General features: G+C 43.8%; 1 protein-coding gene across 5 annotated transcripts in view; it reads right to left on the reverse strand.

Moving 5' to 3' along the window:
- The window catches only part of ARHGAP6 (Rho GTPase activating protein 6), a 479,046-nt gene that overhangs the window by 62,516 nt on the left and 392,358 nt on the right, over nucleotides 1-24,172 (reverse strand). For 4 of the 5 annotated variants that reach the window (XM_059157791.1, XM_059157790.1, XM_059157789.1 and 1 more), the window contains exon 2: nucleotides 10,525-10,684. In XM_059157791.1, the coding sequence (XP_059013774.1) occupies nucleotides 10,525-10,684 (160 nt within the window). Of the gene's footprint in view, nucleotides 1-10,524; nucleotides 10,685-20,159; nucleotides 20,181-24,172 lie in introns of those variants that run through there. The other variant, XM_059157792.1, reaches the window with a different exon arrangement.

The following is a 24,172-nucleotide window of genomic DNA, read 5'->3' on the forward strand; positions in this document are numbered from 1 at the left end:
TCCAAAGTGTCTATGTTTCTCAGGGAAGAAAATATTTATGGCATTCTTAAGCAATACAGATGCCTCTCCTTAGAGCGGAGGCTCCACAAAGTACTTGTGAAATGTACTAATCCTCGCAGTTTACATGTTGAAGTGGTGGTGAAATTAGCAAAGCTGCGGTCAGAAAACAAGAACATTCTGTGAGTCTCTCTCACTGTTGTAAAGGGAGTCAGCTCTTGGAGGTCACCATGCTTCCCGTTAAATTAAATGCTAAGAAGCCTTCTCCGCTTTGTGTAAATTATTTTGGCAAAGTACTCTGTTCTGAAATTTTTCCTTAAGAGGGAAAAAAAAAAACACCTTGTAGATTTTTGAGCCTCAAAGCAGGTGTTTTTCTATTACAGAAAATCACCGAGATATTTGATGTGTTGCTCACATCTTGTTATTCTATCAAAACGCAAGGTAGGGAAGCTTATCACATGGCTGGGACTCCATGGGTTTGAAAAGCTCAACGATGGTTTCTCCTTAACCAGGCATTCTTCATAATCATTCATAATCACTGCTTGCTGTAATAACCAGCCATGATCAAATTATGCCCTAGAAGGATCTTTTACTTGCTGTCATTTTTCCATATTTAAATGCTGTGAGTAAAGACAATAAAAAGCTATAAGCCCATGTTCCAAAGGAGCAGCCCTGCTGTTCTTTTGTCTTCCAGGCATCCTAACTTGCATTTCTTACAGCATATTCCTTAAATCAAAACCAATGCTTTTAACTTAGCCTAGGTAGGCATTATATTTGCAGAGACAGAAGTTTCCAAATATCAGAGCAAGAGAAATGGCTTTTGGCAGGTCTTTTCCTTAAGCCATGTTTCTTTCCTGGAGCATAAGGGAACGAAAGCAGGCAGGAAAACAAAAAGACAAAGATCACTTATCCCAAAGAAATGCCCTGGATTGTTAAGGAAATTAAACTCCAAATTAAAGAAGTTGTTTCATCATGACTTGTTTTAAAGCCAAAGCTTGTAGTTCAAGTTGAAAAGGTAGACAGACAAGGGTCTACACACGGTCTGATTTTTGATCAGCGTAAGGGGCCAATGCTACAGACTTTCTTTTGACAGCTGCTGTTTTATAGTGAACACGTAAGAAGAGAATCAAATATCTTTAAGTCATAAACTTTAAGCCTTGGGAATGCTTCCAAATTTCTGCCAGTTGCTCCCATGAAAACAGCTCTCACAAAGGCAGTTACCGGACCAATGACGTAATTAGAGGAAAAGTATTAGGGTCTTCATCCTTTCTTTTTCCATCCTTGCTTTTGATTATTCTTTGAGACATGGGAAATCATTCTTCACAACACGGAAAACACTGTATAAATAAATGTGCTCTGATTGAATTCTAAATCCATTGCCTTCAATTTCTCACCTATTTCCTGAGCCACAGATCTATGCCAAGGCCCATGCTAGACACCAAAGCAAATACATGAGACCGAAGAATGGCTTCCTTCCTATTGCTTCTTTGCAATGACGGATGACGTTGCCGTTATGTATACCGATAGTTTCTAATCTAAATCCACCTTTACCCTACTATGTTCCCCACCAATTTTTTTTCTTTCCCTGATTTGCTAGGTGCTCACCCTCCCAGTGGTCACATACGCAGCCTGGGGTGAGTACTCAGCCCAGGCTCAGGAAAGGAATCTGAGGTCCAACCAATTCCAGTGATTTCTTTCTGCTTGTTCCTGTGGGTTTGGGCACTGGCAGACGTTGCCATTCTGGGGATAGGGAAGGGAGGGAAATCTACTGGGAAGCCGCAGGGAAACACCCCTCTATTATTCAAAAGATACCTGATGAAGAGTCCCTGCTTCTCTGCTTCTTTGTGCTGCTATAGAGGCTGGGACACCGGGGGCCGCTGCAGTCATTTTGTGACGAGGGAAGCCAGCCAAAGAACAGAGTGACCCACGCATGATGGCCAAGAAGAAATTCCCAAGTCCTAAAACTAGTCTATCTACGGGCTCCTTGTAAAGCAATATAATCAGTCTCTTTATTAGTTAAGCCACTTTGGGTTGGGTTTCTGTAATTTGCAGCCAAAGCATCTTAACAGTGGATAATCCGAAACTCTGCTGTGGGATGTGTTTTTCTACTTATATGAGCACCAGCCTTGACAGGTATTGCCAGGCATCCCTACAAAAGACATCCCTGGAAAGTCAGAATGTTTGTACATTGGGTGGGATCTATGATAAGGAGGGTAATTGAATTATAAGTGAATTATAAGTGAATATAATAGAATTATATTGTATAATATAATATGAATATAATATGGCTTATATTTGAGTGTTTATAATAGAAATAAAATATGCATATACTATATAACACTTAAGGACATCTGGGCGGCTCAGTCAGTTAAGCATCTATCTTTGGCTCGGGTCAGGATCTCAGGGTCCTGGGTTTGAGCCCTGCATCGGGCTCCCTGCTCAGCTGGGAGCCTGCTTCTCCCTCTCCTTCTGCCCCTCTCCCCTGCTCATGCTCTCCCTCGCTCTCTCTTTCTGTCAAATAAATAAATAAAATCTTTTTTAAAAAGGCATAAACACAACGAACACTCAAAACATTGAGAGTTGCAAAGGTCTGATCATTAAAAAAACACTTGCAAAATAAAGATAGTGAAGACACTGAAATGAAGAGAATGGTATGCTTGATCAACTACATAGATAATAACTGAATTACTATATCAAATTAATATTAATCTCTTAACTCAGAGGCCAACAAGCCATTTCTGTAAAGGTCTAGATTGTAAATATCTTCAGCTTTGTGGGCCATACGGTCTCTGCCAAAACTATTCCACTCTTCTGCAGTAGCACTGAAACAACCTTAGACAATACAGCAACAAATGGGGGTGGCTGTATTTTAATAAAACTTTATTTATAAAAATAGACAGTGGACTAGATTTGGCCTTTGGGCTGCAGTCTGTTCACTCCTATCTTAAGTGAAGACCCCCAAAACTACTTTTTCAGAGCTTTCCCTTTGTAACAATTTTATAAACACCCACTAATTCAATTTGGAAATCATCCTGAGGACTTCATTTCAAATGATCTGGAAAGCCTGATTGGTTTAAAAGCACTTAGTATTTAATTTCAGTTAATACCTACCTGCCTTTGTTTCCCCCCGGGGGAAACAAAGAAAAAGAGCAAAAATGGGAGCTCCTATTCATATTTCAGGGATGAGACATTCTTTGTAATTATCAGGTTTACTTTTGGGTCATGATCCCGACAGAGAGAATAGTGTAGTCTTCAAACCCTTGAAAGGTGCCAGAGTATTTCAGAAACTGCAGTGACAAAAGCTTTGTTCAAGATGCTAAAGCCTTGTGTAACGATAGTTGCCGCTCCAACAAAGATATATATATAAAAGATATATAAAACATGGTCACGTGTATACGTGACCAGTAGGGACAAGACCTTGGATAGAAAACTATGGTCTGAGAACATAAAGCAAACCACTTATGACTACAAAGGCACAGAGCCTATGGCTTGAAGAACCACTTGCTATCATGCGGGCTGGTCACTCAGCAGCAGAACAGAATCATACAGCGGCCTACATGGGAGAACTTGACATGGTCTATGCCCGGGGATGCGGAGGAGAGCATCTAAGAAGAAAATGACAGAGGAGCCTGCAGAGAAACCGCTCTGTCATTCCCAGCTTTTGCTGGACTAGGTAGACGAGACAGCTCGTATCTCTAAGTGTCACCAATGGTATCGTGGATAAATGCCATCCACTGCTCTTTCTTTCCATATAACTGATGGATCTGTGTTTTCTCTATTGACTGACTAGGAAGTCCTAGAGGACATGGACTACCTCTGACATGATACTGCAGCCTTCGTTAAAGGCTTCTACCTCTTGAGAAGCTAAAGCCCCACATATCTACCTCCTCCGGGCTGTATGCCTAGCTTGGTATTGAGAGACAGAGAGAGAGAGAGAGAGAGAGAGCAGTGAAGCAGCACAAGGAAGCCTCCTGGCTGGCCGTCCACAGTTGGGCTCTGGACCGAGAAGGGATTAGGTACCTAGGCCAAGGTCAACCTTGGTTCCTTTCTGTGGCCCTACAGAAACAATGCCCCATCCACCTTCCCAGGGCCCTAGGAGCCAAAGCAAAGAACAACTACAAGTTTTCCACATTGACATTTTTGTTCTTTTCTTCCTGACTGCCCCTTCCTCTATTCCGTCTTCCTTCCAAGACTGCACTATTCAAACTGTGGGTCACAAACCCTTAGTGAATCTCAAGGAAAATTTAGTGGGTCACATGAGTGTGTTTTAGGAAAGGATAAAGAATCATATAGAAGAGGAGAAGACAGAACAGTAGAGACAACATCGAAGTGTATCTCTGATAAACATGAGCACCATTTGGTTCATATGTTTCCTGACTGAGGAGTAAAATGTATCCCTCACTGGTAGACGGTGGACAAAGAGTTTGAAACCTAGTGCTCTGAGACAAATGCGCATGAATCTGTGGTGTTTTTCCACAAGAGGCTGCAAGCAAAATGGATTTTTCTTTTCTATGCAACGGTGCAGTAAATGGCTTGGATCACGACATTAGTTGGCAACAGGAGGCCCAGGAGTTTTGTTTCATCTTGTTTGTTTGTTTGTTTTTTCCCCAAGAAAGGAGTAGATTCTGTGGTTGAAGACCACTCTCATGTTTCCAGGTGTGGTGGGCAGAATAAGGGAGAAGCCCCGAATTTAGGGAAGCAGGTGGGGGACCTCTGGCTGTAGCTTAGATGAGAGAGAAAGACGAGCTGAGGGCAGGTGCAAGACGAAGCGACCTGGTGCTGACCACAGTGATGGCGGAGATGGGGACAGGTAACTTTCCCTGAGAGTGTGCATAGTTTCGGGAGAGGTGTGAAGCATCACCACGGCTCTTACTTCTTTTGAACCTCACATCGATCCTATGAGACCATCAACCAAAGTCGGAAACCGGGCATGGGGTGAAGCAACAGGGAAACACTTGTGTCCCAGAATCATTCCTGGGGCTCCTGGGGAAAAGGAGAGAAAGACGTGGGTGATGCCCTTTGGGGAGTTAGGGAAGAGGAGAGGAAGGAGCTTCATTTGAAAGGAGAGGTGCCTGTGTGCGCTCATTCAGTTCTCGAAGATTTGCGGAGGGGCGGCGGAATCGGGCAGAGAAGTGGGTGGTTTACCTGGTGTTCCAGATTCAAAGAGAACTAAGACAGAGGCTGACCCTGGGGGAATCACAGTCCTCTGGGAGGCCTCAGCAAAGGTGAGTGTGGACACATGAAAGACGCACCTAGCTCGGCAGCTCACGCCACGGAGATCCACGTTGAGTGCCTCAAAGCCCAGTGGTGCCATTATCCTCTGATCGCCCTGCTGGGCGGCACGGACTTCCTTTCCACGTTTCCACCTCTAGGGGAGTTTGTGGATTTTACTCCAGTTCTCATTTTCATTTTTACTTACACACAGAAGGATTTGACAAACAGTTCCAGCACATCGCCTCTCCCCCTGGACTCTGCCAGCTGGCACGTGAACACCCAAGCTCCGTTTCCTTGTCCGTCAGGTTGCCCTTATTTTTTCAAATCAACACTTAAATCACAAACCACACTGACATCCCAAAGACACCTTGAGTGTTACCCCACCAAAAATACCATTTTCTTGATTTTCACCGAGTTGTTTACTTGGGTTTTATCCCGGTGACAATGGTGAGGGACCATGTTATAAGGAAGCGGTATGAGAGCAATTCTGAGGCATCAGGGTACTCTCAAAATACATAAACTGAGCCTTTCTCCAATGTGCTATCAGAAATTGGCTGAATGACGCGGGGGGTGGGGTGGGGAGAGCACTACAGACAACATGCGTTAAGCATTTCTGTCTTGTGGAACAACTACTCGGCTTCAAATACTTCGTTTTTCATAGAACGAGGGGATGCCACAGCGCCCGGAGAAACGTGCTTTTCTGACTGTGGAAGAAATCAGTCATTTCCTTTCATCTTACCGTCGACAGCAAAATTTTCCTGCTAGGGCCCAGAGAGTAAACACTTGAGCCCGTGAGACATAGGGGCTGTCACGGCTTAAGTCTGCCTTTGCTGCCTGAAAGCCCCAGAGACAAGACGTACGTGGAACAGCACGGCGGCGTTCCCGGGAGACTTCAGTTACAGAAAACAGTTGGGGAGCTGGGTAGGACCAGCAGGCCAGTGGCTAACCCCCGCCTCAGACCATCTGTATTAAAAAGCTACCAGATGCATGTCAACTGAGCCTAACCTGCTATCTGATAGGTAAGTAGTACTCCGTTGATGTGTTGTGAATAAATGAAAAGTTCACGCAGGCCTGAGGTGTTGTTGAATTTCGTGACCCCGCTCCCCGCATCTGTTTTCCTGGTTCTGCTATTCAGGATTGGGCCATTTACAGACTAGGAGGTCTGATTCCAAAGCCTATGCCGAGAGCAGCTTTTGATCAGGAGGAAAAACATGCCACGGTCGTCTCCATGGGGGAAACTCAAGCTCAGAGGGAAATCACAGGTAGCATCTCTACCACCGAAAGACCTCCTGATCGCTACCATTGAAGATTTCTCTAGGTTCTCTAGTCCCTTAAGCCATTTCTAGACATGTGACTAGTTACAGAAACTCAGTAGTGGAATTTTATTTAAGGAATTTAAATGTAACTCACTCTACAGATATTAAAACTATCATCTGAAAAAAAGTCCTTTTTTGAAACAGCTTGAAGATTAGAAGGGATAGCGAATTAAGCTTATCAGTCATTTTGTAAGGTTTACCTAAGTATCCGTTTTTAGTTTGCATTGTCTCCTGGCTGAATGGATCTTGGGAAGGAAGCAGTCCCAAGACATGAGAAGCCTAGGGCCCCGAATAATTGCATGCGGTTTGGTCCCTCTCCCCACTCCCACTGCCACCCTGCCTGGGACACATGTCTGAGTAAGGAACTTCTGTCATGCTAAGGCACGGAGGGTTAGCCTACCTCAGCTAACACAGGGGTGTATCTGTGAGGTACGAGAGCTGAGCCCTTTAGAAGTCGGCTGTGGCCCATTTGCCTTGTAAGTTACCACAAGAGCGGCCCCTCCAACTGCATGCGAGTGTCTGTCCTCTCCTCGAGTTTACCACAGTTTATCACCCAACTTCTGGAGCCACCCCAATCTAAGAGGGGAACAAACCCTCCTTGGTGGTTCGCTTGCATGTCTTTGGTACACTGGAGGGTGAGCACCTTTTTCAGTATCTCTCAGCCACTGTGTTGCTTTCTCTGTGTGCTGCCCATAATCTGCGCATATTTTAATTATGTGTCTTTTCTAGATTTGTAATTTGTAATTTGTAATGAAGCCTTATACGGTACAAAAGGCAGCCTTCAGCTGGTCAGATGTGGTGTGAATTTCTATTTGTTTGTTTGCCACGCAAATGGTTCTATCTTTTCTTCTTCAACATAGTGATACATGTCATTCTCTTTCTTTATGTTTTCTGGGTAACGCCTTCTCCAATGTAAAAATAAATAAATATCCACTTATGGTTTGTTTTGGCACACTGACAGTTTATATCAGCTCACTTCGACGTAAGGACTAAGGTTAGAGTCCAACCTTTTCTCCTCAACAGTTGTCTCACTGTCACTAATACTTAATAATAATCCATCATTTTCCCCTTGATCAAAAAAAAAAAAAAAAGTAGTATTTATCACGTCGTAAGTTGCTGTATTTACTTTTGCTCATTTCTGGGCTCAGCTGCTTTCTATTGATCTGCCCATGGGCAGCAATATAATACTTTTAAATGCTCTAGTGGTATGACATTTTAATAAATGGGCAGGGACACTCTCCACTTGACCTCGTTCTCAGATTTCCCCTGCCTACTCGTACACAGTTATTTGTCTAGATGTTTAGAACAATTTAGTGATGATCCAAAAGCAAATTGTTCTGGTGTGGTTTTTGGAATCACACTCAGTTTATAGCTCATCAATGACATAACTGACATCTTTGCTTTACGGATTCTTCTTACTCAAGAAAAATACAGACTTCTGTATTTATTCCTAACTCCTCTTCTTATCCAACTGAGACCCCACGGTCTGGAATTCTCATCACTCCCGCGGACGCTGTATTAACTAGCCTCCTACCACTTCTGTAACAAACAACCATCAACTTAGTGGCTTCAACAACTCAATTTTATCATTTCACATTTCTGGAGGTCAGAAGTCTGGAACAGGTCTCGCTGGGCTAAAATCAAGGCACCAGCAGGCTTGTATCCCTTCCAGGGCTCTCAGGAGAATCCGTTTCCTCGCTCTGACTGTTCCTCCAATAGTCCTGGCTCTCTCAGACTCAGCCGTAGCTGGGACAGTTTCTCTGCTTTCCAGTAACCCTGTACTGCTTAGCCTTGGCCGTCCCAGATAAACCAGGATCCTCTTGCTATCTCCAGGACCTTGACTGGTGGCATCTGCAAAGATTTGGAGGCCTACCAGGGAACACTGGTGGGCTCCAGGGCGGAGGACGTGGCCACCTTTGGGAGTGCGGGTTTTTGCCCGCCACTGATGTCCTTACCATGGCCTTGTCCCTCTCCACCATCACTGAGCTCAACCAGAAAATCCTAAGTTTGGGGAGAGATTGGATTCTCCAGGGCTGGGAATTTAAAGCGCAAAGTGGTATGTCCCGGTTTAGCTATGTTTACCGCCAGGATGTTTATTTTCTAATTTGAATTCCCAGCCACTAGCCTCAAATGGACCTTTCGGGTTGCTTTGCGATCCTGCCACTCCGCAGGGCCATCAGCCGCCCTCTCTTCCCCTCCTCTTCTCTTTCCTCAAGCCTCCAGGACCTCCTTACCACCCTCACTCCTAGGAGATGGCACTGCTTCTTACTTCGCTGACCGCGTCTTTTAATCGGCCTGCCTCTGCGCCCTGTCGCCGATGTCCAGCTCTCATTATAGCTCGAGAGGTCAGACTCTGCTGGTGCTCTGGACCCCATCCCTGCAGTCACTCTGGGGAGTCGCTTCGGTCACTCCCCCACCATCCACTCCTCGATTCTTCCCTTTCTAAGGGGAACCCCAGTAGCTGATGAATATGCCAGGCTTCATTCATCTGAACCCTCGAAGCACCAGTCTCCCGGAGGAAGAGGGGTCTCCAAACAGATACCCATAAGCAAATCCCTACAATCCTCCTAGAGTGACAAAGAACAGAAGCGTGAGCTCGAGAATGTTTTCATTTTCATCATACCCACTGTCTCATTAGGTTTGTCATCATTTCTTTAGGCTCTAGGCTGTGGCCACTGTACTGCTTTTTCCTGAATAAATTACTTACACAGTGAGTCTGACCCTGTTTCGGGTCAGACTTGGGGGTTCACATGGAGCCAAGTGGCCACCCTTGGACCAAAGCTGCCATCTTGGCACTCAGCGCTGGTCCTGGATTTGAAGGACTTCGGTTGATATCTACAATTGTCTACCTCGAACAAGAGCTTCAGATCTCTCGGGTGGGTTGATGCCTGTTTCTCTCTACCCAGCCACACGATTCCTTCTCTCCTCCATCAGTAAGAAATTATTTGTAAATCATTAGTTCCTATTTTGATAGAAAGTATCAAAATAACTCCAATAGCCCAAATATGTTTGAACATCTCAACAGAGCAAATATTTCCGTGAATATGCTGGGAACCACAAGTCTCGGAAACGAGTAACGGAGACAGAGCTTCCAGCAGACAATTTTTATAAAACTGTCTGTTTGGTAAAGGTTATTTATTTAGTGGAGGCTTTAAAAAGCAGGAACAAAGAGAAACATCAAATTAACCGGATTGAAAAACAAAGCTACAAAGAATGTTTGTTCCCTGGTATCTTATCTGATGTGCATCCAATCTCGGTTTCGTAGAACTTTATTTAGAGTCCTCATTCCCTTCTCTACAAATCAGGTTTGCCAACAACATTTCTGTTTTGTTGAGAAACTAAAAGAACAAGTCACCTTTGTGCTACACACTTCCACCAAGTATAAAGGACCCTCATAGAAGAGGGTAAACATTCAAAAACACAATTTCATAGATGACAAGATTTCAAATACACGCGTCTTATCTTTACCAGAATCAGGACCCGTATCTGTGAAAACCTCAGATGACCAGGTCTGAATGGCTCAGCAGGGACATGCCAGGTGAAAGACAATAAAAATGAGTTAACCTGAGTATAATCACTGATTCTGGGTTAGCATAAAGTCAAATGACACGTTTAATAGATTGTGAAAACATTCTTTTCAACAGATTATTTTGAAATCCTGCTGAAATAGACACGGTTTTAGCGTGAGTCCTTGAAGTTGACCTTTTGGAAAGTTCTTTTCGATGGACTGTTCTGAAGTTATGTAGACTAGTGAGACACACATGGCTTTCCCTTTTAATACCTCATGCTGACCTTCCCTTTAAATAAACATATTGGCCGACATGTCAATTGTCCTCCTTGAATACGTCTTTCAAAGTGGACACTAACGCCAGCCAACAACCGAGAAGCTGTCACTTCCTTCCTGTGTTAATGTCAGGTGTGAGATGAGTCTGCAGCTTTGGCAAAACAGACGTCTGACTCACAGCTTTCCCTGGTGCAACAGCACACACGGCCTTACCTTTGGGAATGGTGATGGGACAGCTCAGGTCACAGTCCTGCTGCAACTGATAAAAAGCCACTTCCTGCAGCCGGGCTCGCTCCAGCTCTGAGAGACTCTGGATGGGGACAGATCTCAGCCGCACGCTGCGGCCCGACATGCTGTTCCAGGTGAAATCACCCTGCAGAGCAAGAACACACCAGGCGTTACACAGCTCGTCTAGGTCTCACAAAGATCATCCTTCCTCTTAGTCACAGAGTCAAGTAAACTTCCTCTTTCGGTTCCAAAATCGTCTCTCCATCCCTCCAATCAAATCTACTCTCAGTTAACCGGGAATTTTCTCCGTCCGTCGCAAACATCCAAATCTCTAGGAGCTGTTGGATCACGTGATCCCATATAACAATTCACACAGAGGCCAAAGAAAGCTCTGGAAAAGACACTTCAAGGGTCCTACTGCCTCTCTTCTCTAGGAATGCACGGGATCTTTGTGGTTACGTATCTCAGGAACAGCAACAATCGCTGCTAGTTGCCTTTGTGTGTGCTAGATCCGCGAGGGCAAGCGTGTATGGACAGCCTACCAACAACCTGATGAGGTGGTTACCACTTTTGGTTTACCCTTGAACGACACAGGTTTGAACTACACAAGTCCACTCACTTTACACTTGGATATTTTGGGATAAATACTGTATAGTATGGTAAATATATTTGCTCTTCCTTATGTCTTTCTTTTTAAAAAAAGGTATTTGTTTATTTATTTCAGAGACAGAGAGAGACAGAACACAACCATGAGCAGAGTGGGGAAGGGGCAGAGGGGTAAGTGGACTCCTCGCTGAGCAGAGAGCCAGACGCGGAGCTTGATCTGGGACCTGATTGTGACCTGAGCTGAAGGAAGACGCCCAACTGACTGAGCCACCCAGGCGCCCCCTTATGATTTTCTTAATCACATCTTCTTTTCTCTAGCTTACTCTGTTGGAAGAATGTAGTCTATAATACATGTAACAGACAAAATATGTGTTACTGGACTTTATGTTATTGGTAAGACTTCCAGTCAAGTAGTAGCCTATTAGTAGTTAAATTTGGGGGAAGTCAAAAATTAAACATGGAATTTTGACTGCATGGGGGTGTTGGTGCCCCAACTTCCACAATGTTCAAGAGTAAACTGCATAGTATTTAATAATACAGTATTCTATACAATAATACAACTTAGTATATTTATACTATATAATATATATTTTTAGATACAAATATATACTTATGATACATGATTATAACATATGTGTATGATACGTTATAGTAATATTCAGTATATGTGAATATATTATAGTGCAGATGAAACTGAGGCTTGCAGACGTTAAGTACTTTTCCCCAAATCATAAAACTTCACAAGACTGGGAACCAATCAGAACTCAAGCTAAAAACACGTGCCCTCAAACGCTGCTAAATTGTAACCAGTGAAGTTTCTATTTCCAGCACTCTTGAGCTGCTTTGATCACGAGAGGTACAGAGATGTGATCTATGAGAACTATGTATAATTACAGAGACATCTGATGTTAAAATCCTCCACATCAAAGAAGGAAAGGCAAGACTCCTCCAGTCGTGAGTACGTTTGTGTGCACGCACACACCCGCAGGGCGAATAGCTCTGCCCTCCCTGCAGACAGTGAGGATGTGATGCCCCAAGAAATAAGTCCTCATGATCCTCTGAAGCCTGACGTCCCCTTACTGAGGATTTCCTGGGACCCACAGAAAGCCATCACCCAAGAGTTTGGAAGACCTGCTAGCAGTGCCTTGACCATCAAAAAAAGTTCCAGAAGGAAGGGACAGTGCTGGCCCCCAAGGGCAGTGCTCGGGAGCTGCTGGGGACCTGAGGAACCCTTAAGAAGTCCCCTGAGACCTCACCATCCTCACCGCTCACCTCACAGAAGAGAGACAAGAAAGGCCCCGGCAGCTAGTAAAACACCTGCACTCCCTCGTGGTAGCAAATTCCTGCCTAGAATGTTCCTTCTGACAGTAAATGGCACTCTGTTCATTCTTTGGTGTTTTCCCCACTTATGTAGGGTTGCATGCATTTAACAGACGGAGAGGTTATCCTCTAGTAGGGGCAGACAATCAGCAGGGTAAGTAAAGGGTATAGTGTGCTAAATATGGTAACGGTTAGGGATGGACCAAAAAGCAGGGAAGGGACTGGCAGTGTAGGGAGAGGACACGACTTGTGTTTCAGAGAGAGTGGCTAGGAGAGGCCACACAGGGAACGCCATGACCGGGAAGGAGTTAAAGCAAGTGAGGGCTTTTGGCTCGTCTTCACATGTCTGAGTTTGTGTCCCGTGGATAATGGTGAGAAGTAACAGGAGCCCAGGCTGGGTTCAGGGGCGTGATGTGAGGACAGTCTGAGCGAGGAAGCGAGTGAGCAAATCTAGGCAAAGTGGGTGACGGCCATCGCATTTGGCGAACCGAACAATGAATTCTTCCAGGCCCAGAATGTTTTGCATTTTTTCTTTCTTTTTCCTGTTTTTTGGTATAATCAGAGGAAACCCAAGTTTAGACAGGAATTAGGGACTCACGCCTTGGGTGTACCTCTCACTCACACCCTTCAGGCTTAGGGTACCACAAGGTACAGGATCAGTGAATTGCAGTGTTTTCCTCCCAAATGAAAGTTCCAGATGAGTCGGTGACTTTTAAATAGGAAGTTTAGGTATCCAGGAAAGCCCACTGCTCTCTGAAGTGTCAAAATGGGATTACATGCCTATTCATTTAAGAAGCATTTAAGAATGTGACCTCCAATTGGCTCAATTATCTCTAGACTATGTTCTTCTGTAAAAGGCAAGACAGTAAATATTTCAGGCTTTGCAGGCCATGTGGTCTCTGTCAAAACTACTCAAATCTGCCTTTGTGGCAGAAAGCGGCCATAGACAATTCAGAAATGAATGAGTGTGGCTGTGTTCCAATAAAACCTCATTAATAAGAACAGGTGGAAGGCTGGATTTGTCCACTGGGCTACAGTTGGCCAAGCTCTGAACCATAGCCTATGATGGAAATAAACCAACCCCTATAAGATATGTTTTATTTTTATTTTCTATGTCCCCTTGGTTAATTATTTTTAAAAAATTTAATGAGTACCTATTATATGCTGAGAACAGTACTAGGCTTTTGGTTATCAAAGTGACAACACAGTCCTTATCCCTAAGGAGTTAAACTTGAATAAGGAAAAGCACATTTGATCCATCAAACATAGAGACTGTGAAACTGGAGGTCAGTACCAGATGCAATGGGCTGCCTAGGAGAAAAGGCTCAGACATCTGTCTGGGGGATCAAGGAAAGCTTTCTAGAGAAGGTGGTGTTTCAGTGAAGACCGGAAGGTTGCGTAAGAGGAGGGAGGGTCTGCCTAGTAGAAATGCAAAATTGGAAACAACAGTGGGTGCTAGGGCCAATGAACTGGAGAGAACGAGCTTGTCTGGGGAAGTCACAAGGTTGGAGGGAGGGAAATAGCAGGAGGCGAGGCCATGCAGAAGTCAAGACCAGATCCTATAGGGCTTCTTCCATGGGCTTTGCAAAGTCGATTGGACTTTACTCAGTAGGTGATGGCTAGACATTAAGGAACCTTGACTGCTAGTGGAGCCTGATTCCATCTACATATGGGAAAGATGACTGGAAACAGATTTTGAAAGAAACTGAAGGAGGGAGCACGTTCCACACGTAGAGATCAGCAAAGGTGCCAGGTTAGGTATGCTGCCGAGTCAAATTTGAATGAGTAGAGACTTACACTCTCTAAGCCTCTAAGAAAGACACCTAGAACCATATATTATTCTTTCTGTGATTTTTTTTCAACCATTTAAAAATGTAAAAACTGCTCTTGGCTTGGTGGTGCAAAGACAGCCAGCAAGCTGGATTTGGCCCACTGGCTAGATTTGCCAACCCCTGATACAGAGAGATTAGGATCTTTTGGGTTTTCAATGGCATCTTTTCTGTTTTCACACGGTCTTCTCTCAGTACATGTCTGTGCCCTACTCCTCTGCTTATTTTTTAAAAAAAGATTTAATTTATTTATTTGAAAGAGGGAGAGCATGAGCAGGGGTGGTGGGGCAGGGAGAAGCAGGCCCCCCAGTGAGTGGGAAGCTCGATGTGGGGCTTGATCCCAGGACTTCAGGATCATAAACTGAGCCAAAGGCAGACGCTCAATGAAGAAACTCACCTGGTTTACTCACCTTGATGTTCCTAGTACCCAAGACAGTACCTGGCTCTTAACTGTCACTGACTAATATTTGTCAATCTATGGACTAAATGAATCAGGTACATCATGAGTTCAGTAATAAATTGGAAACAAAGCACCCATGTAACGTTTTATCTACGTGGGAGATGTCCTGTGGATTTGAATAAACTGCTAAGAAACAGTCTTTTGGGCTCCACGCTGGGCATGGAGCCTGCTTAAGATTCTCCCTCTCCTGGGGCACCTGGGTGGCTCAGTGGGTTGGGCCTCTGCCTTCGGCTCAGGTCATGATCTCAGGGTTCTGGGATCAAGTCCCACATCGGGCTCTCTGCTCATGGAGAGCCTGCTTCCTCCTCTCTCTCTCTCTCTCTGCCTGCCTCTCTGCCTACTTGTGATCTCTCTCTGTCAAATAAATAAATAAAATCTTTAAAAAAAAAAAAAGATTCTCCCTCTCCCCCCCTCTTTTATTTAAATTAAATTAATTAACATATAATGTACTCCCTCTCACTTAAAAACAAAAAAGGAACAGTCTTTTTAAACAGAGTCTGTGGTTGAGCCAAAAAATGGCAGCATATGAGGGCAGAAAATAAACATTATAATATCAGAACTGAAGAATAATGAATCCGTAATGCCCACGCTCACCATCGGACCTCTCACGGGCAGGTAGACATGAACACAAAGGTCGATACTGCTCTGCGATCCGCATGGCAAGCAGCCAGAAGAGTGCCAAAGCCCACCAGCGCAGCCTAGGATGTGCTTTTGGCTTTTCCTCGACCCCCAAATTGTGTTCCAGGCCATCTTGTTTCTTTGGTGGCCGTTCATCTCATAAATGGATGATTCATTTCAAGGCTCTCTGGCTCTAGTCTTTCGAGTGGTTGCCATAGGATTTTTCTTTCGAGGTTGAGAATGGATGACTTCAAATTTGTTTAAATATCGTAAGTGTAAGGTGAAGTTGAAACTGACCCCATGTTTCAGGATACACTAAAGGCTGTGACAGTTGTAAAAATATCTTTTAAATCTGGAGTACTATTGCACAGCGTTAACCAAGGGTAGCGATATGATACAAAAAGATATCGTGCAGTGGTCTCTGAGGGTGATTTTTGCCCCCTCGGGGGATTGTTGGCAATGTCTGGAAACATTTTTGGCTGTCATAAGTCTGGGGATGGCTTTGCTACTGGCATCTAGTGGGTAAAGGTCAGTGATCTGTTCGACATCCCCCAACACACAGGACAGCCCCCCACAATAAAGAAATGTCTGGCCCAAAATGTTCATAGTCCAGAGGCTGAGAAACCCTGGCATGGCATACGTTTAGGTCTGCTGTTAGGCCCAGATTACTCAGAATCTCCTTAAAATGATGGTGTCAGGAGCTATTAACAATCATTGATGAATTTGATTTAATACTAAATGCATGCACTGTGTGTTCTTAAGTACCTGATGCATCATTCTGTATATTACACATGTATTATTCTGCATATTACATAAATAAACAGAATTATGGAAGTTATTTAAGACTAGCATTAAGAAACACAAATAGCACAAAACAATTTAAGTGGAACAAACAAACCAAAGAAAGGTCTCCATATGACAGAATCTGGATCAACTGGAGAACGGATTCACCGAAAACATTAACTAAAGAGACTTCCTTTCCACCAGAAGTGCATGTCTCCATATTTCGAAAAAAAAAGAGGCAAAAGACAAACTGAAAAACCAACAATCTAATATCTGTGATTTATTCCGAAAGGTCATTCTTTTGAGCTAAATTGCATCTTTACAAACAGACTTGATTTTCCCATGAAATAAAATTGATTGAAATAACTTTGGTTTTGGTCTATACCACATTGTTTTCTTATGTCCTCAAGACTAGTCTCTAATTGTGGCATTTCTTTAACCTCATCCAACGGTAAACTTCCCAAGGCCGAGGGAGCCAGAAAGGAGTGGGGCAGGGCTGCTCCAAATATGGCTGCAGACCTAGGGCCATGCAATTACCTGGGCAGATGATTGTTCAATCATCTTGTTAAACATGCAGGTTTCTGGGCTGTAGGGCTGATGTAGGGCTCGAGCACCTTCATCATAAACCCAGATGATTCTTATTTTTGCACAATGAAGGTTGAGACCCACTGGTATGGTGGTGAAGACTTGGGCTATGATGGAGATGAGCTTTTTGGCAAGAGGCAGAACATCCCCGAGCCTCACTGCCTTCATCAGAAAGATGGAGCAAAGAACAAGACCGCTCATGGGTTTGTAGTAATCATATGAAGTAACGCAAGGGTATTTCTTGGAGAGGGCTTATTAGCTCCCTGCAAGCCCTGAATACGTGGTAATTATGTCATAATATTAATCATCATGACTCTGCATTTGCATCCCCTTTTTAAACCTGGCCGGGTTAGGGACACCAAAAACTCTTAAGAAATGTGCACTGAATTCAGTAATAAATGGCTCCACTGTGAGTCAGATGCCTTCTCTAGGTGTTTACAAGCTCACCACCTGGCTTGTGGCTCCCCATGGGTGAGGAGCAGAAGAACAGATCAGATCAGTCTGTTGAGGACTGAAAAATGGCACGCCATTTAGATAAACCATACCAGAGGCTAAATGTCTTTTTAACTGTTTTCTGCTGTGGCCAGCTGTCATCTGCACAGCCAAGGTTCCCAGATAATCACAATGTGTTGCTGAAGCATGGCATAAGTTTAAATACCAGGCTTGCAACCAGCATTTCTGAAAAGAGCTGCCTGGTCCTTTATAACTCCAAAATAAACACATCACCAATGACAAGGAACTCCCTTCTTGATGAGCTTCTGGGCAAAGCCAACCGTATCTGTGTAGCTGTCACACCCCTGTTTGGACTCTTAAAAGAAGTTCTCCTTGAGGTACTCAATAGAATAACATTGGCTAATTCTTCTCTTGATGTGTCAATCACTCCTTCTGAAAAGAACTTTAGGAAAATTTAATACTTCTGCTACGTCGGGCATAATCTTTATGCTTTATTAATCTATTCTAGTCTGTTTTTTTAAATTAAAGAAGGAATTTTAGAAAATTCTGAACAGTCAGTAGGTATGGCAGTCCATTTTTTTTTTCCTTTGGGGTAGTAGCTCTTTATTGCTATACAAAGAGTATCCAAAAAAATCACCATAGCGTAATGGAAATGTGCACTTCACGCATTCAGCAAGTATTAAATGAGCAGCTTCTAAGGGCCAGGCACTGTTCTTACATCTAATAATAAATCTGTGGATTCATCGGTAAACAAAACAAAGAACCTTGCACTCAAGAAGCTTCCTGTTTAGTGAAGGAAACTGATAAGAAATCAACATAATAAATGAGTAAATTACAGAGCATAGTAATTTACATAGCAAGTAAATTACATAGCAAGCTACAAGATGCTAAAACCCTAGGAGAAAAAAAGGTAGAGCAGGGTGAGAGGAATCAGGCATGCTGGGGTAGGGGAGGGGGTTCAGGGCAACCTTATCAAGAACATGATATTTGAGTTAACCCTTAGGTAGGGAGGTGAGGTGATGAGCTGGGCAGCTTCCAGGAGAGGAGAGTCTCAGGCAGAGATGAACTGACACCAGGGCAGTTGGGGAAGTGCCTAAAAGCAAGGGCTGGCAAGCTAGGCTGCCAGGGCTTAAACTCCACTTCTGCCACCTTCCGGCCTTGTGGCTTTTAGGAAGCTATTTCTCCCTCCTATGCTTTGTTTTCCTAAACTATGGCACGGGAATGAGGACTAGCCAGGGTTTGGCAGGCAAGTGCCTGTGAACTGAACCCCGCCTACTGATTGCTTTTGTAAATAAAGTTTTATTGGAACACAGCCACTCATTCACTTAGGTATCGTCTGCTGCTGCTTTCACTGGCCTGCAAAGTTGAAAATATTTATTATCTGTTTCTTCACAGATAAAACCTGCTGATCCCTGGACCAGACTGAAAACAAAGGCACCTCTATGATTTGGATTTGTCTTTGGGATCATCATTTTTCTCCTCTCCTAAGATTTTCTCTGGGCAACATCCCAAAGAGACTACAAAGAAATCACATAGTGTAGTAAGAATTGGGGATATTGGAAAGGATATAAAAGTCAGGGTTATATAAAAGTGGTTATCTGCAAATGACCTACTCGTCTAAATTACTGATAAACCAAAGAAGTAGAAATGAACATTGTTGAGTGAGGATGGCACTACCAGCGTTCAAAAAAATAAAATGTCACTCACATCTCGTTTCCGGTGGAAGGAACCTTTCTAACGGTTAGTATCGAGGGGATACAGTGACAGGTTGGGAGTCCCCAAAGGCAAAACCATCAGAACAAAAGGCCAATTCCATTTCTGTATATCCTCAGTTAGATCATGGACTGGTCTACCCGCCACCAATTTTATTCTGAGTTTTAAGTTTCACTTGCATCTTGGATGGAGAGGAGGTAACACAGCCTGCACCGATCCCAGAGTATGGACAACGGAAACGTTTGCACGAATGAGAAATTCTCAGTGACAGGACCAGCAGCTGATGGTTTTGCTTATCTTTCTATAATTTGATTTAGTTCACGGACAGTAGAAATGGCTGACCTCCGGGCATGGACTGGACCTTGAAGATACCGCTAACACTCATGGACAGCTCACTCTCTGCTAGTGACTGCTCTGAGCCTTTATTGTGGTAGCTCGTTTCCTTCTTACAGCAACCCTAAGGACTATGTTACCATCATCATTCCCATACTACAGATGAGGAAACATAGGCACGGGTCTGAAGTGACTAGTAAGTGACAGAACTGGAATCTGAAGCCAGGCTATGGGCTCCAGAATCCAGACCCCAACCCACTGTACGCATTTCACCACTTCTCATGATAAACCGATCCAAGCCCCTCCATTTACAAAGGAAGAACGCAGTGTCCAAAGAGGTTAGACAGCTCCTACAATGACAGAACAGGAGCTGGGACATAAGGGTCCCACTCTGCCTCTTTCCCCCACCAAGTCTTTTCATTACGGGACACAGCCCTACAGCAGAGCAGGCCAGACAGTGTTGAAAAATCCAGGAGCTTAAGATTTTCCTCTTTGGTAAAATAGAGCACATGAGAATTTTTTTATGAGCCTTATTTATCATATGCACAGCAAAAAAAAATGTTGCAGTGAGTTCAAGAAGCCCAGGAGATAAGCCACTTTATTCTTTCAGAACTCAAAACGGCCTGCACCAAAGCTTTCGCAGAAAGCAGCCCAGCAAATGCTATCCCATGTCCTCACGGCAGACTCCTCTCTGCTCTGCTTTGCTCAGTTCAAGCTGCTTTAACATTATCAACTGATCTAAAAATAACGTGCTCATAAATCTCTCCTGGCACAGACAGTACTTGGGCTGTCGCACAGCTCAGACGCTGATCAATCCACTTTTCTTCCCAAATTACAAGATAGATGTGTAAGAAGCACAACATTTTAGCACAGTAATCTTCTCGGAAAGAAGCATAAGCAGAGATACTGATATCGCTTACCCATGAATTCTATTCGGCCAGGTCTTTGCTGTCCTAATTTAACCGAGCTAAGCTTGGAGTAGGAACTTGAGTCTGTTCTTTTAAAAAAGAAAATTATTCTTTTGGTGAAAAATGCAGCGTGCAATGGCAGATTACAAGAGTGTCTGAGAAGTGGCCCAGCTTGCAGGGCAGTGACTCTCCCACAGTACCTTTTGGTGCCAGAGATCTCTGCTACTGTGAATCTTGGGACCAAAAAAAAAAAAAAAAAAAAGCAATCTTGTCATTGGACTATTGAGAAGTTCCCGTCCCTTCAGAAGGGAGGCAGGCTGTGTCACTGAGAGAGTGTGTGAGTGAGTCAGTGTGTGTGTGTGTGTGTGTGTGTGTGCGCACGCGTGAGAAAGAGAATGGAGGAGGGGGGAGTGATGAAAAGAATGCAGAGAAATTGCAACTGGATTTCCTGATTTTTATTTTAATAAGACTATTTTGAAGAGATATTCTGGAGTTAGGAAAAGATTCCTCTTAAAAAAAAATCCCCTTTTCCAGAGGGATCTACAAATGGTAATTGGATTGTAACTGTGCAAACTGTCCTTATTAGGAATCAACCAAAGAATGTTGGAAGCCGCGGGTAAAACCCCTGAGGGCATGATAAAGCACACAGGACGCTTTCCTTGTGTAGGGCCAATTCTCAACTCCTAAATTATATTTTAAAACCACAGGCGTCTTCATTTTTCTAACACTAGGAAAAAAAAAAAAAAACATTGAAAAAGGAAAAGATTTCATTCTCTTTGAGACTGAAGCATAACACATGCTCTGAATTTTATGCTCTTTGTGGAACAACAGTCCTTGAGAAGTTGTTCATTTCCTGAACAGGGGGTGTGGAGGGCAGCGTGGATGTGCATCACGTGGCCATGTTTAAGAGGGTGCAGGTGGGAGTTGAGGGTGGCGGGGGGAAATCCAGGAAGAGCGGAAAGAAAAGGAAAGATGAAAGATTCAAAACATATCCTGATCCCTAATTACCTTGAGTTCCATGTGTGCCACATGGCACCGAGGCAAAAAACAATTCAAAAAGTCATTTGAGTTTTCCAGTCGATAGGAAGTTATAGTTCTTTTGTGGTCTCAAGTGAATTCCAGCTCTCACTGTGATGATAACTGACAAACTGAGAAATGATTTCATGGAACATCTTACTCAAAACTTAGAGATTCTGGTATGTTTTTTACTAGGATTCTGTGAGGTTAATCATCACTTGATATAAGCCACACACAGCTTCTGTTGCTGCTGGTATTTATTTAGCAAGAGAAAGGAATTCAGAAACAATAAAATACATCAGATGGTTTTCTTTACTACGACAGTTATACTTAAAGAGAAATTCCGAGTCAAAATCTACCTGTCTCCTCACAGAGCTCCACCTCCATCCACTACCCCAAAAACTCAGATGTGGAAAATAGTCATCATTCCAGCAGAGCGGTTCACGCAATGTGAACACTGGCTAATGGAATTGAGACCCTCATTTAAATGTATCTCGTATACTACTTCACGGGAAATTGATAAATATGCAGTTCATTTATCATTGCTAGGCAAGTGATCTCTTAGATTATGAATACATGAAAACAACATGTAGTTCTCATTGTGAGCTTTCTAAGTGCTCCCGACGCTTTTGCTAAGCATTTTATGGGTGTTGATTCATTAACTGCTAAAAGAATTGTAAGGCGTGGGTTACATTATATCCCATGTTACAGATGAGGAAACAGAGGTTCAGAGAGGTTAAGTAACTTGCCCGAAGATTCGCAGCTTGTAAGTACCGCAGCTGTGATCCCAACCACTACGGGGCTTACAAATTAACTGGATGACAAAGCCACAGTCCTCAGCCCACACTACTCAGCGCCATGTCATAAATGTCTAATGAGAACTAGACACAGTAACTTAATAAGAATCATTACCTAAGACTGGAGTGGCCTGTGAAATCAATTATTTAATGGTCAGGTTAACAAATGTTTCATAAGAAAGTGACTATTTCTTTAAGTGAACAATCTCAAATAATCTCAAGAGACAACGTCTTGGGGAATTCCTAGTCTGTTTTAAGAGTGGAACTGAGTCTGGCTAGGAGAGGAAATGCAGAAATAATGGAGAAGTTGTGTATCCCTGGCATTCTTTGGAAAAATGCAGTCAAGCCAGAAAGACGAAGGGCGAAGATAAAGAATTTTCTCTTTATTAAATATCAGCTCTTTACGTCGAACCCACAAGAGGCCAAAAAAGCCCCCAGATGGCCTTAGAAATAAATACTGGGAAGCAATGAAAAGGTCCAATCTGCGGAAGGGCCTGCTCGGCGGAAGCGCCTAGAACATGACAGCAATCCTTTATCTACTTGGCTCTTCAGGAGGCGAGGGCGCCACACCAGCCTATCGCTTCAGAATCTACGCCCCTAAGCATTCACTCCACCTTCTTCTTTGGCTCTTCTGGATTATTCCTGCATAGGCCACTGGGGACATTTTGCACATTCAGGGCAAAAATATTACACAAGCGCTCTGTCCAACTCTTGGGGTGAGTACATTTCCAATGACAACACCATTTTGCTTAAAACCCTTGGACGTCTCCTCCGCATGGCCTCCACTGCCATCCATGTGTGTTGATTTAAATGGCGTAAAGTCAAGTAGTCACTGCATAATAACAAATAACAACAATAATGATCACAATAGAAAAGGAATGAAGCAGTATTAAGTACTAAGCAGTGTACGTGGGTCATGTGTTCACTCCCTGCCACAACTCTCTGATACAGAGGAGGGGGTGGAGGCACGGAAACAGAGGAAAAGACCGATGGATTGCTCACTCCTTCCTAGCCACTGCCCCCAGGCCCTCGCAGGTATTAGCAGCCACGTGACTAGGCTCTAGCCAATGGACTGTGGGAGAAAGCGATGAGCTTCACTTCTAGCCCATAACAACCTGGAGACAAGAGTTCTCAGAGCTACACGTGGCCATTCCAGGCAGAAACCACACTTCTCAGTATTCACGTCCTAGCGTCTGCTGCCCTGCAGTCCCGGCCGGCCCTGTCGTTTGCTCGAAGCAATCGACTGTGGCAGAAATGATGCTGAGATGATTCTGGACCTCAGACTATGGAGGGCCTGGAGAATGCTGCTTTTGCGTCCTTGGGACCCTCCTACCACCATGTCTTAAGTCTGGCTACTGTACTGGAGAGACCATGTGGAGAGAGAGTGTGAAGGTCAGCTGTCCCAACGTCCCAGCGAGATCCATCCTCCGGCCAACCTCCAGGTTGAATAAAGCCTCCTGAAAGACCAGTGTCAAGGTCAGCAGAAAAGCAAGCTGAGCCCAGGTTGGACCGCAGAGCCACGAGCAAATAAAATGGTGGTTGTTTTAAGCACCAAGGTCTTGGGATAGTGTGTGATGCAGCCACAGATAAGCAAATCAACATCTTCCCGTGTGGAAGAGAGCAGAGCCCGGGCCCTGGACTCCGTGCTTGGGGCTTAGCCATCCCAGCAGCCATGGACACGGGGATGACATGAGGGAGGAATACACCTGTTTGGTGGGATTTGGGGATGCATGTGACGTAGCAGCTGACCTCACCTCCCTTAACCTAAACCATCCCCTGCACTCTCTCCCGTATGTCTCCCTACTGAACCGCCTAACAGCTCGTTCCTTGACTTTCTACATGTTCGCATAGAAAGAAAGTGGCTGGTGAACTGGAGAATAAAATAAAAACTAACCTTAATAAACCATTTTGCAGACAATTTAGAAAGTCTTTTATGAGCAAGAAGATAAATGCGTATCTAATGGCATCCTTCAGTTTTAAAATAATATATAGTCAATATTTAGAAACAGGTAATGCTTCTATGTTTCGGGATTACGACTCCATCTGATAAAATGGCATAGCAAAATTTCATTTAGACACATTCATTACTGATGAATTGGTTCAATTAACCTATTTTGGCCAACGCTACAGAACTGGCACATAAGGTCTTGATGTTTTCCGATTATACATTAAAAATGCAAACAGTGAAGGACATTTTAGTCCTCCTGCTAC

The sequence above is a fragment of the Mustela lutreola genome, chromosome X, assembly GCF_030435805.1.
Source record: "Mustela lutreola isolate mMusLut2 chromosome X, mMusLut2.pri, whole genome shotgun sequence".
Taxonomy (NCBI): domain Eukaryota; kingdom Metazoa; phylum Chordata; class Mammalia; order Carnivora; family Mustelidae; genus Mustela; species Mustela lutreola.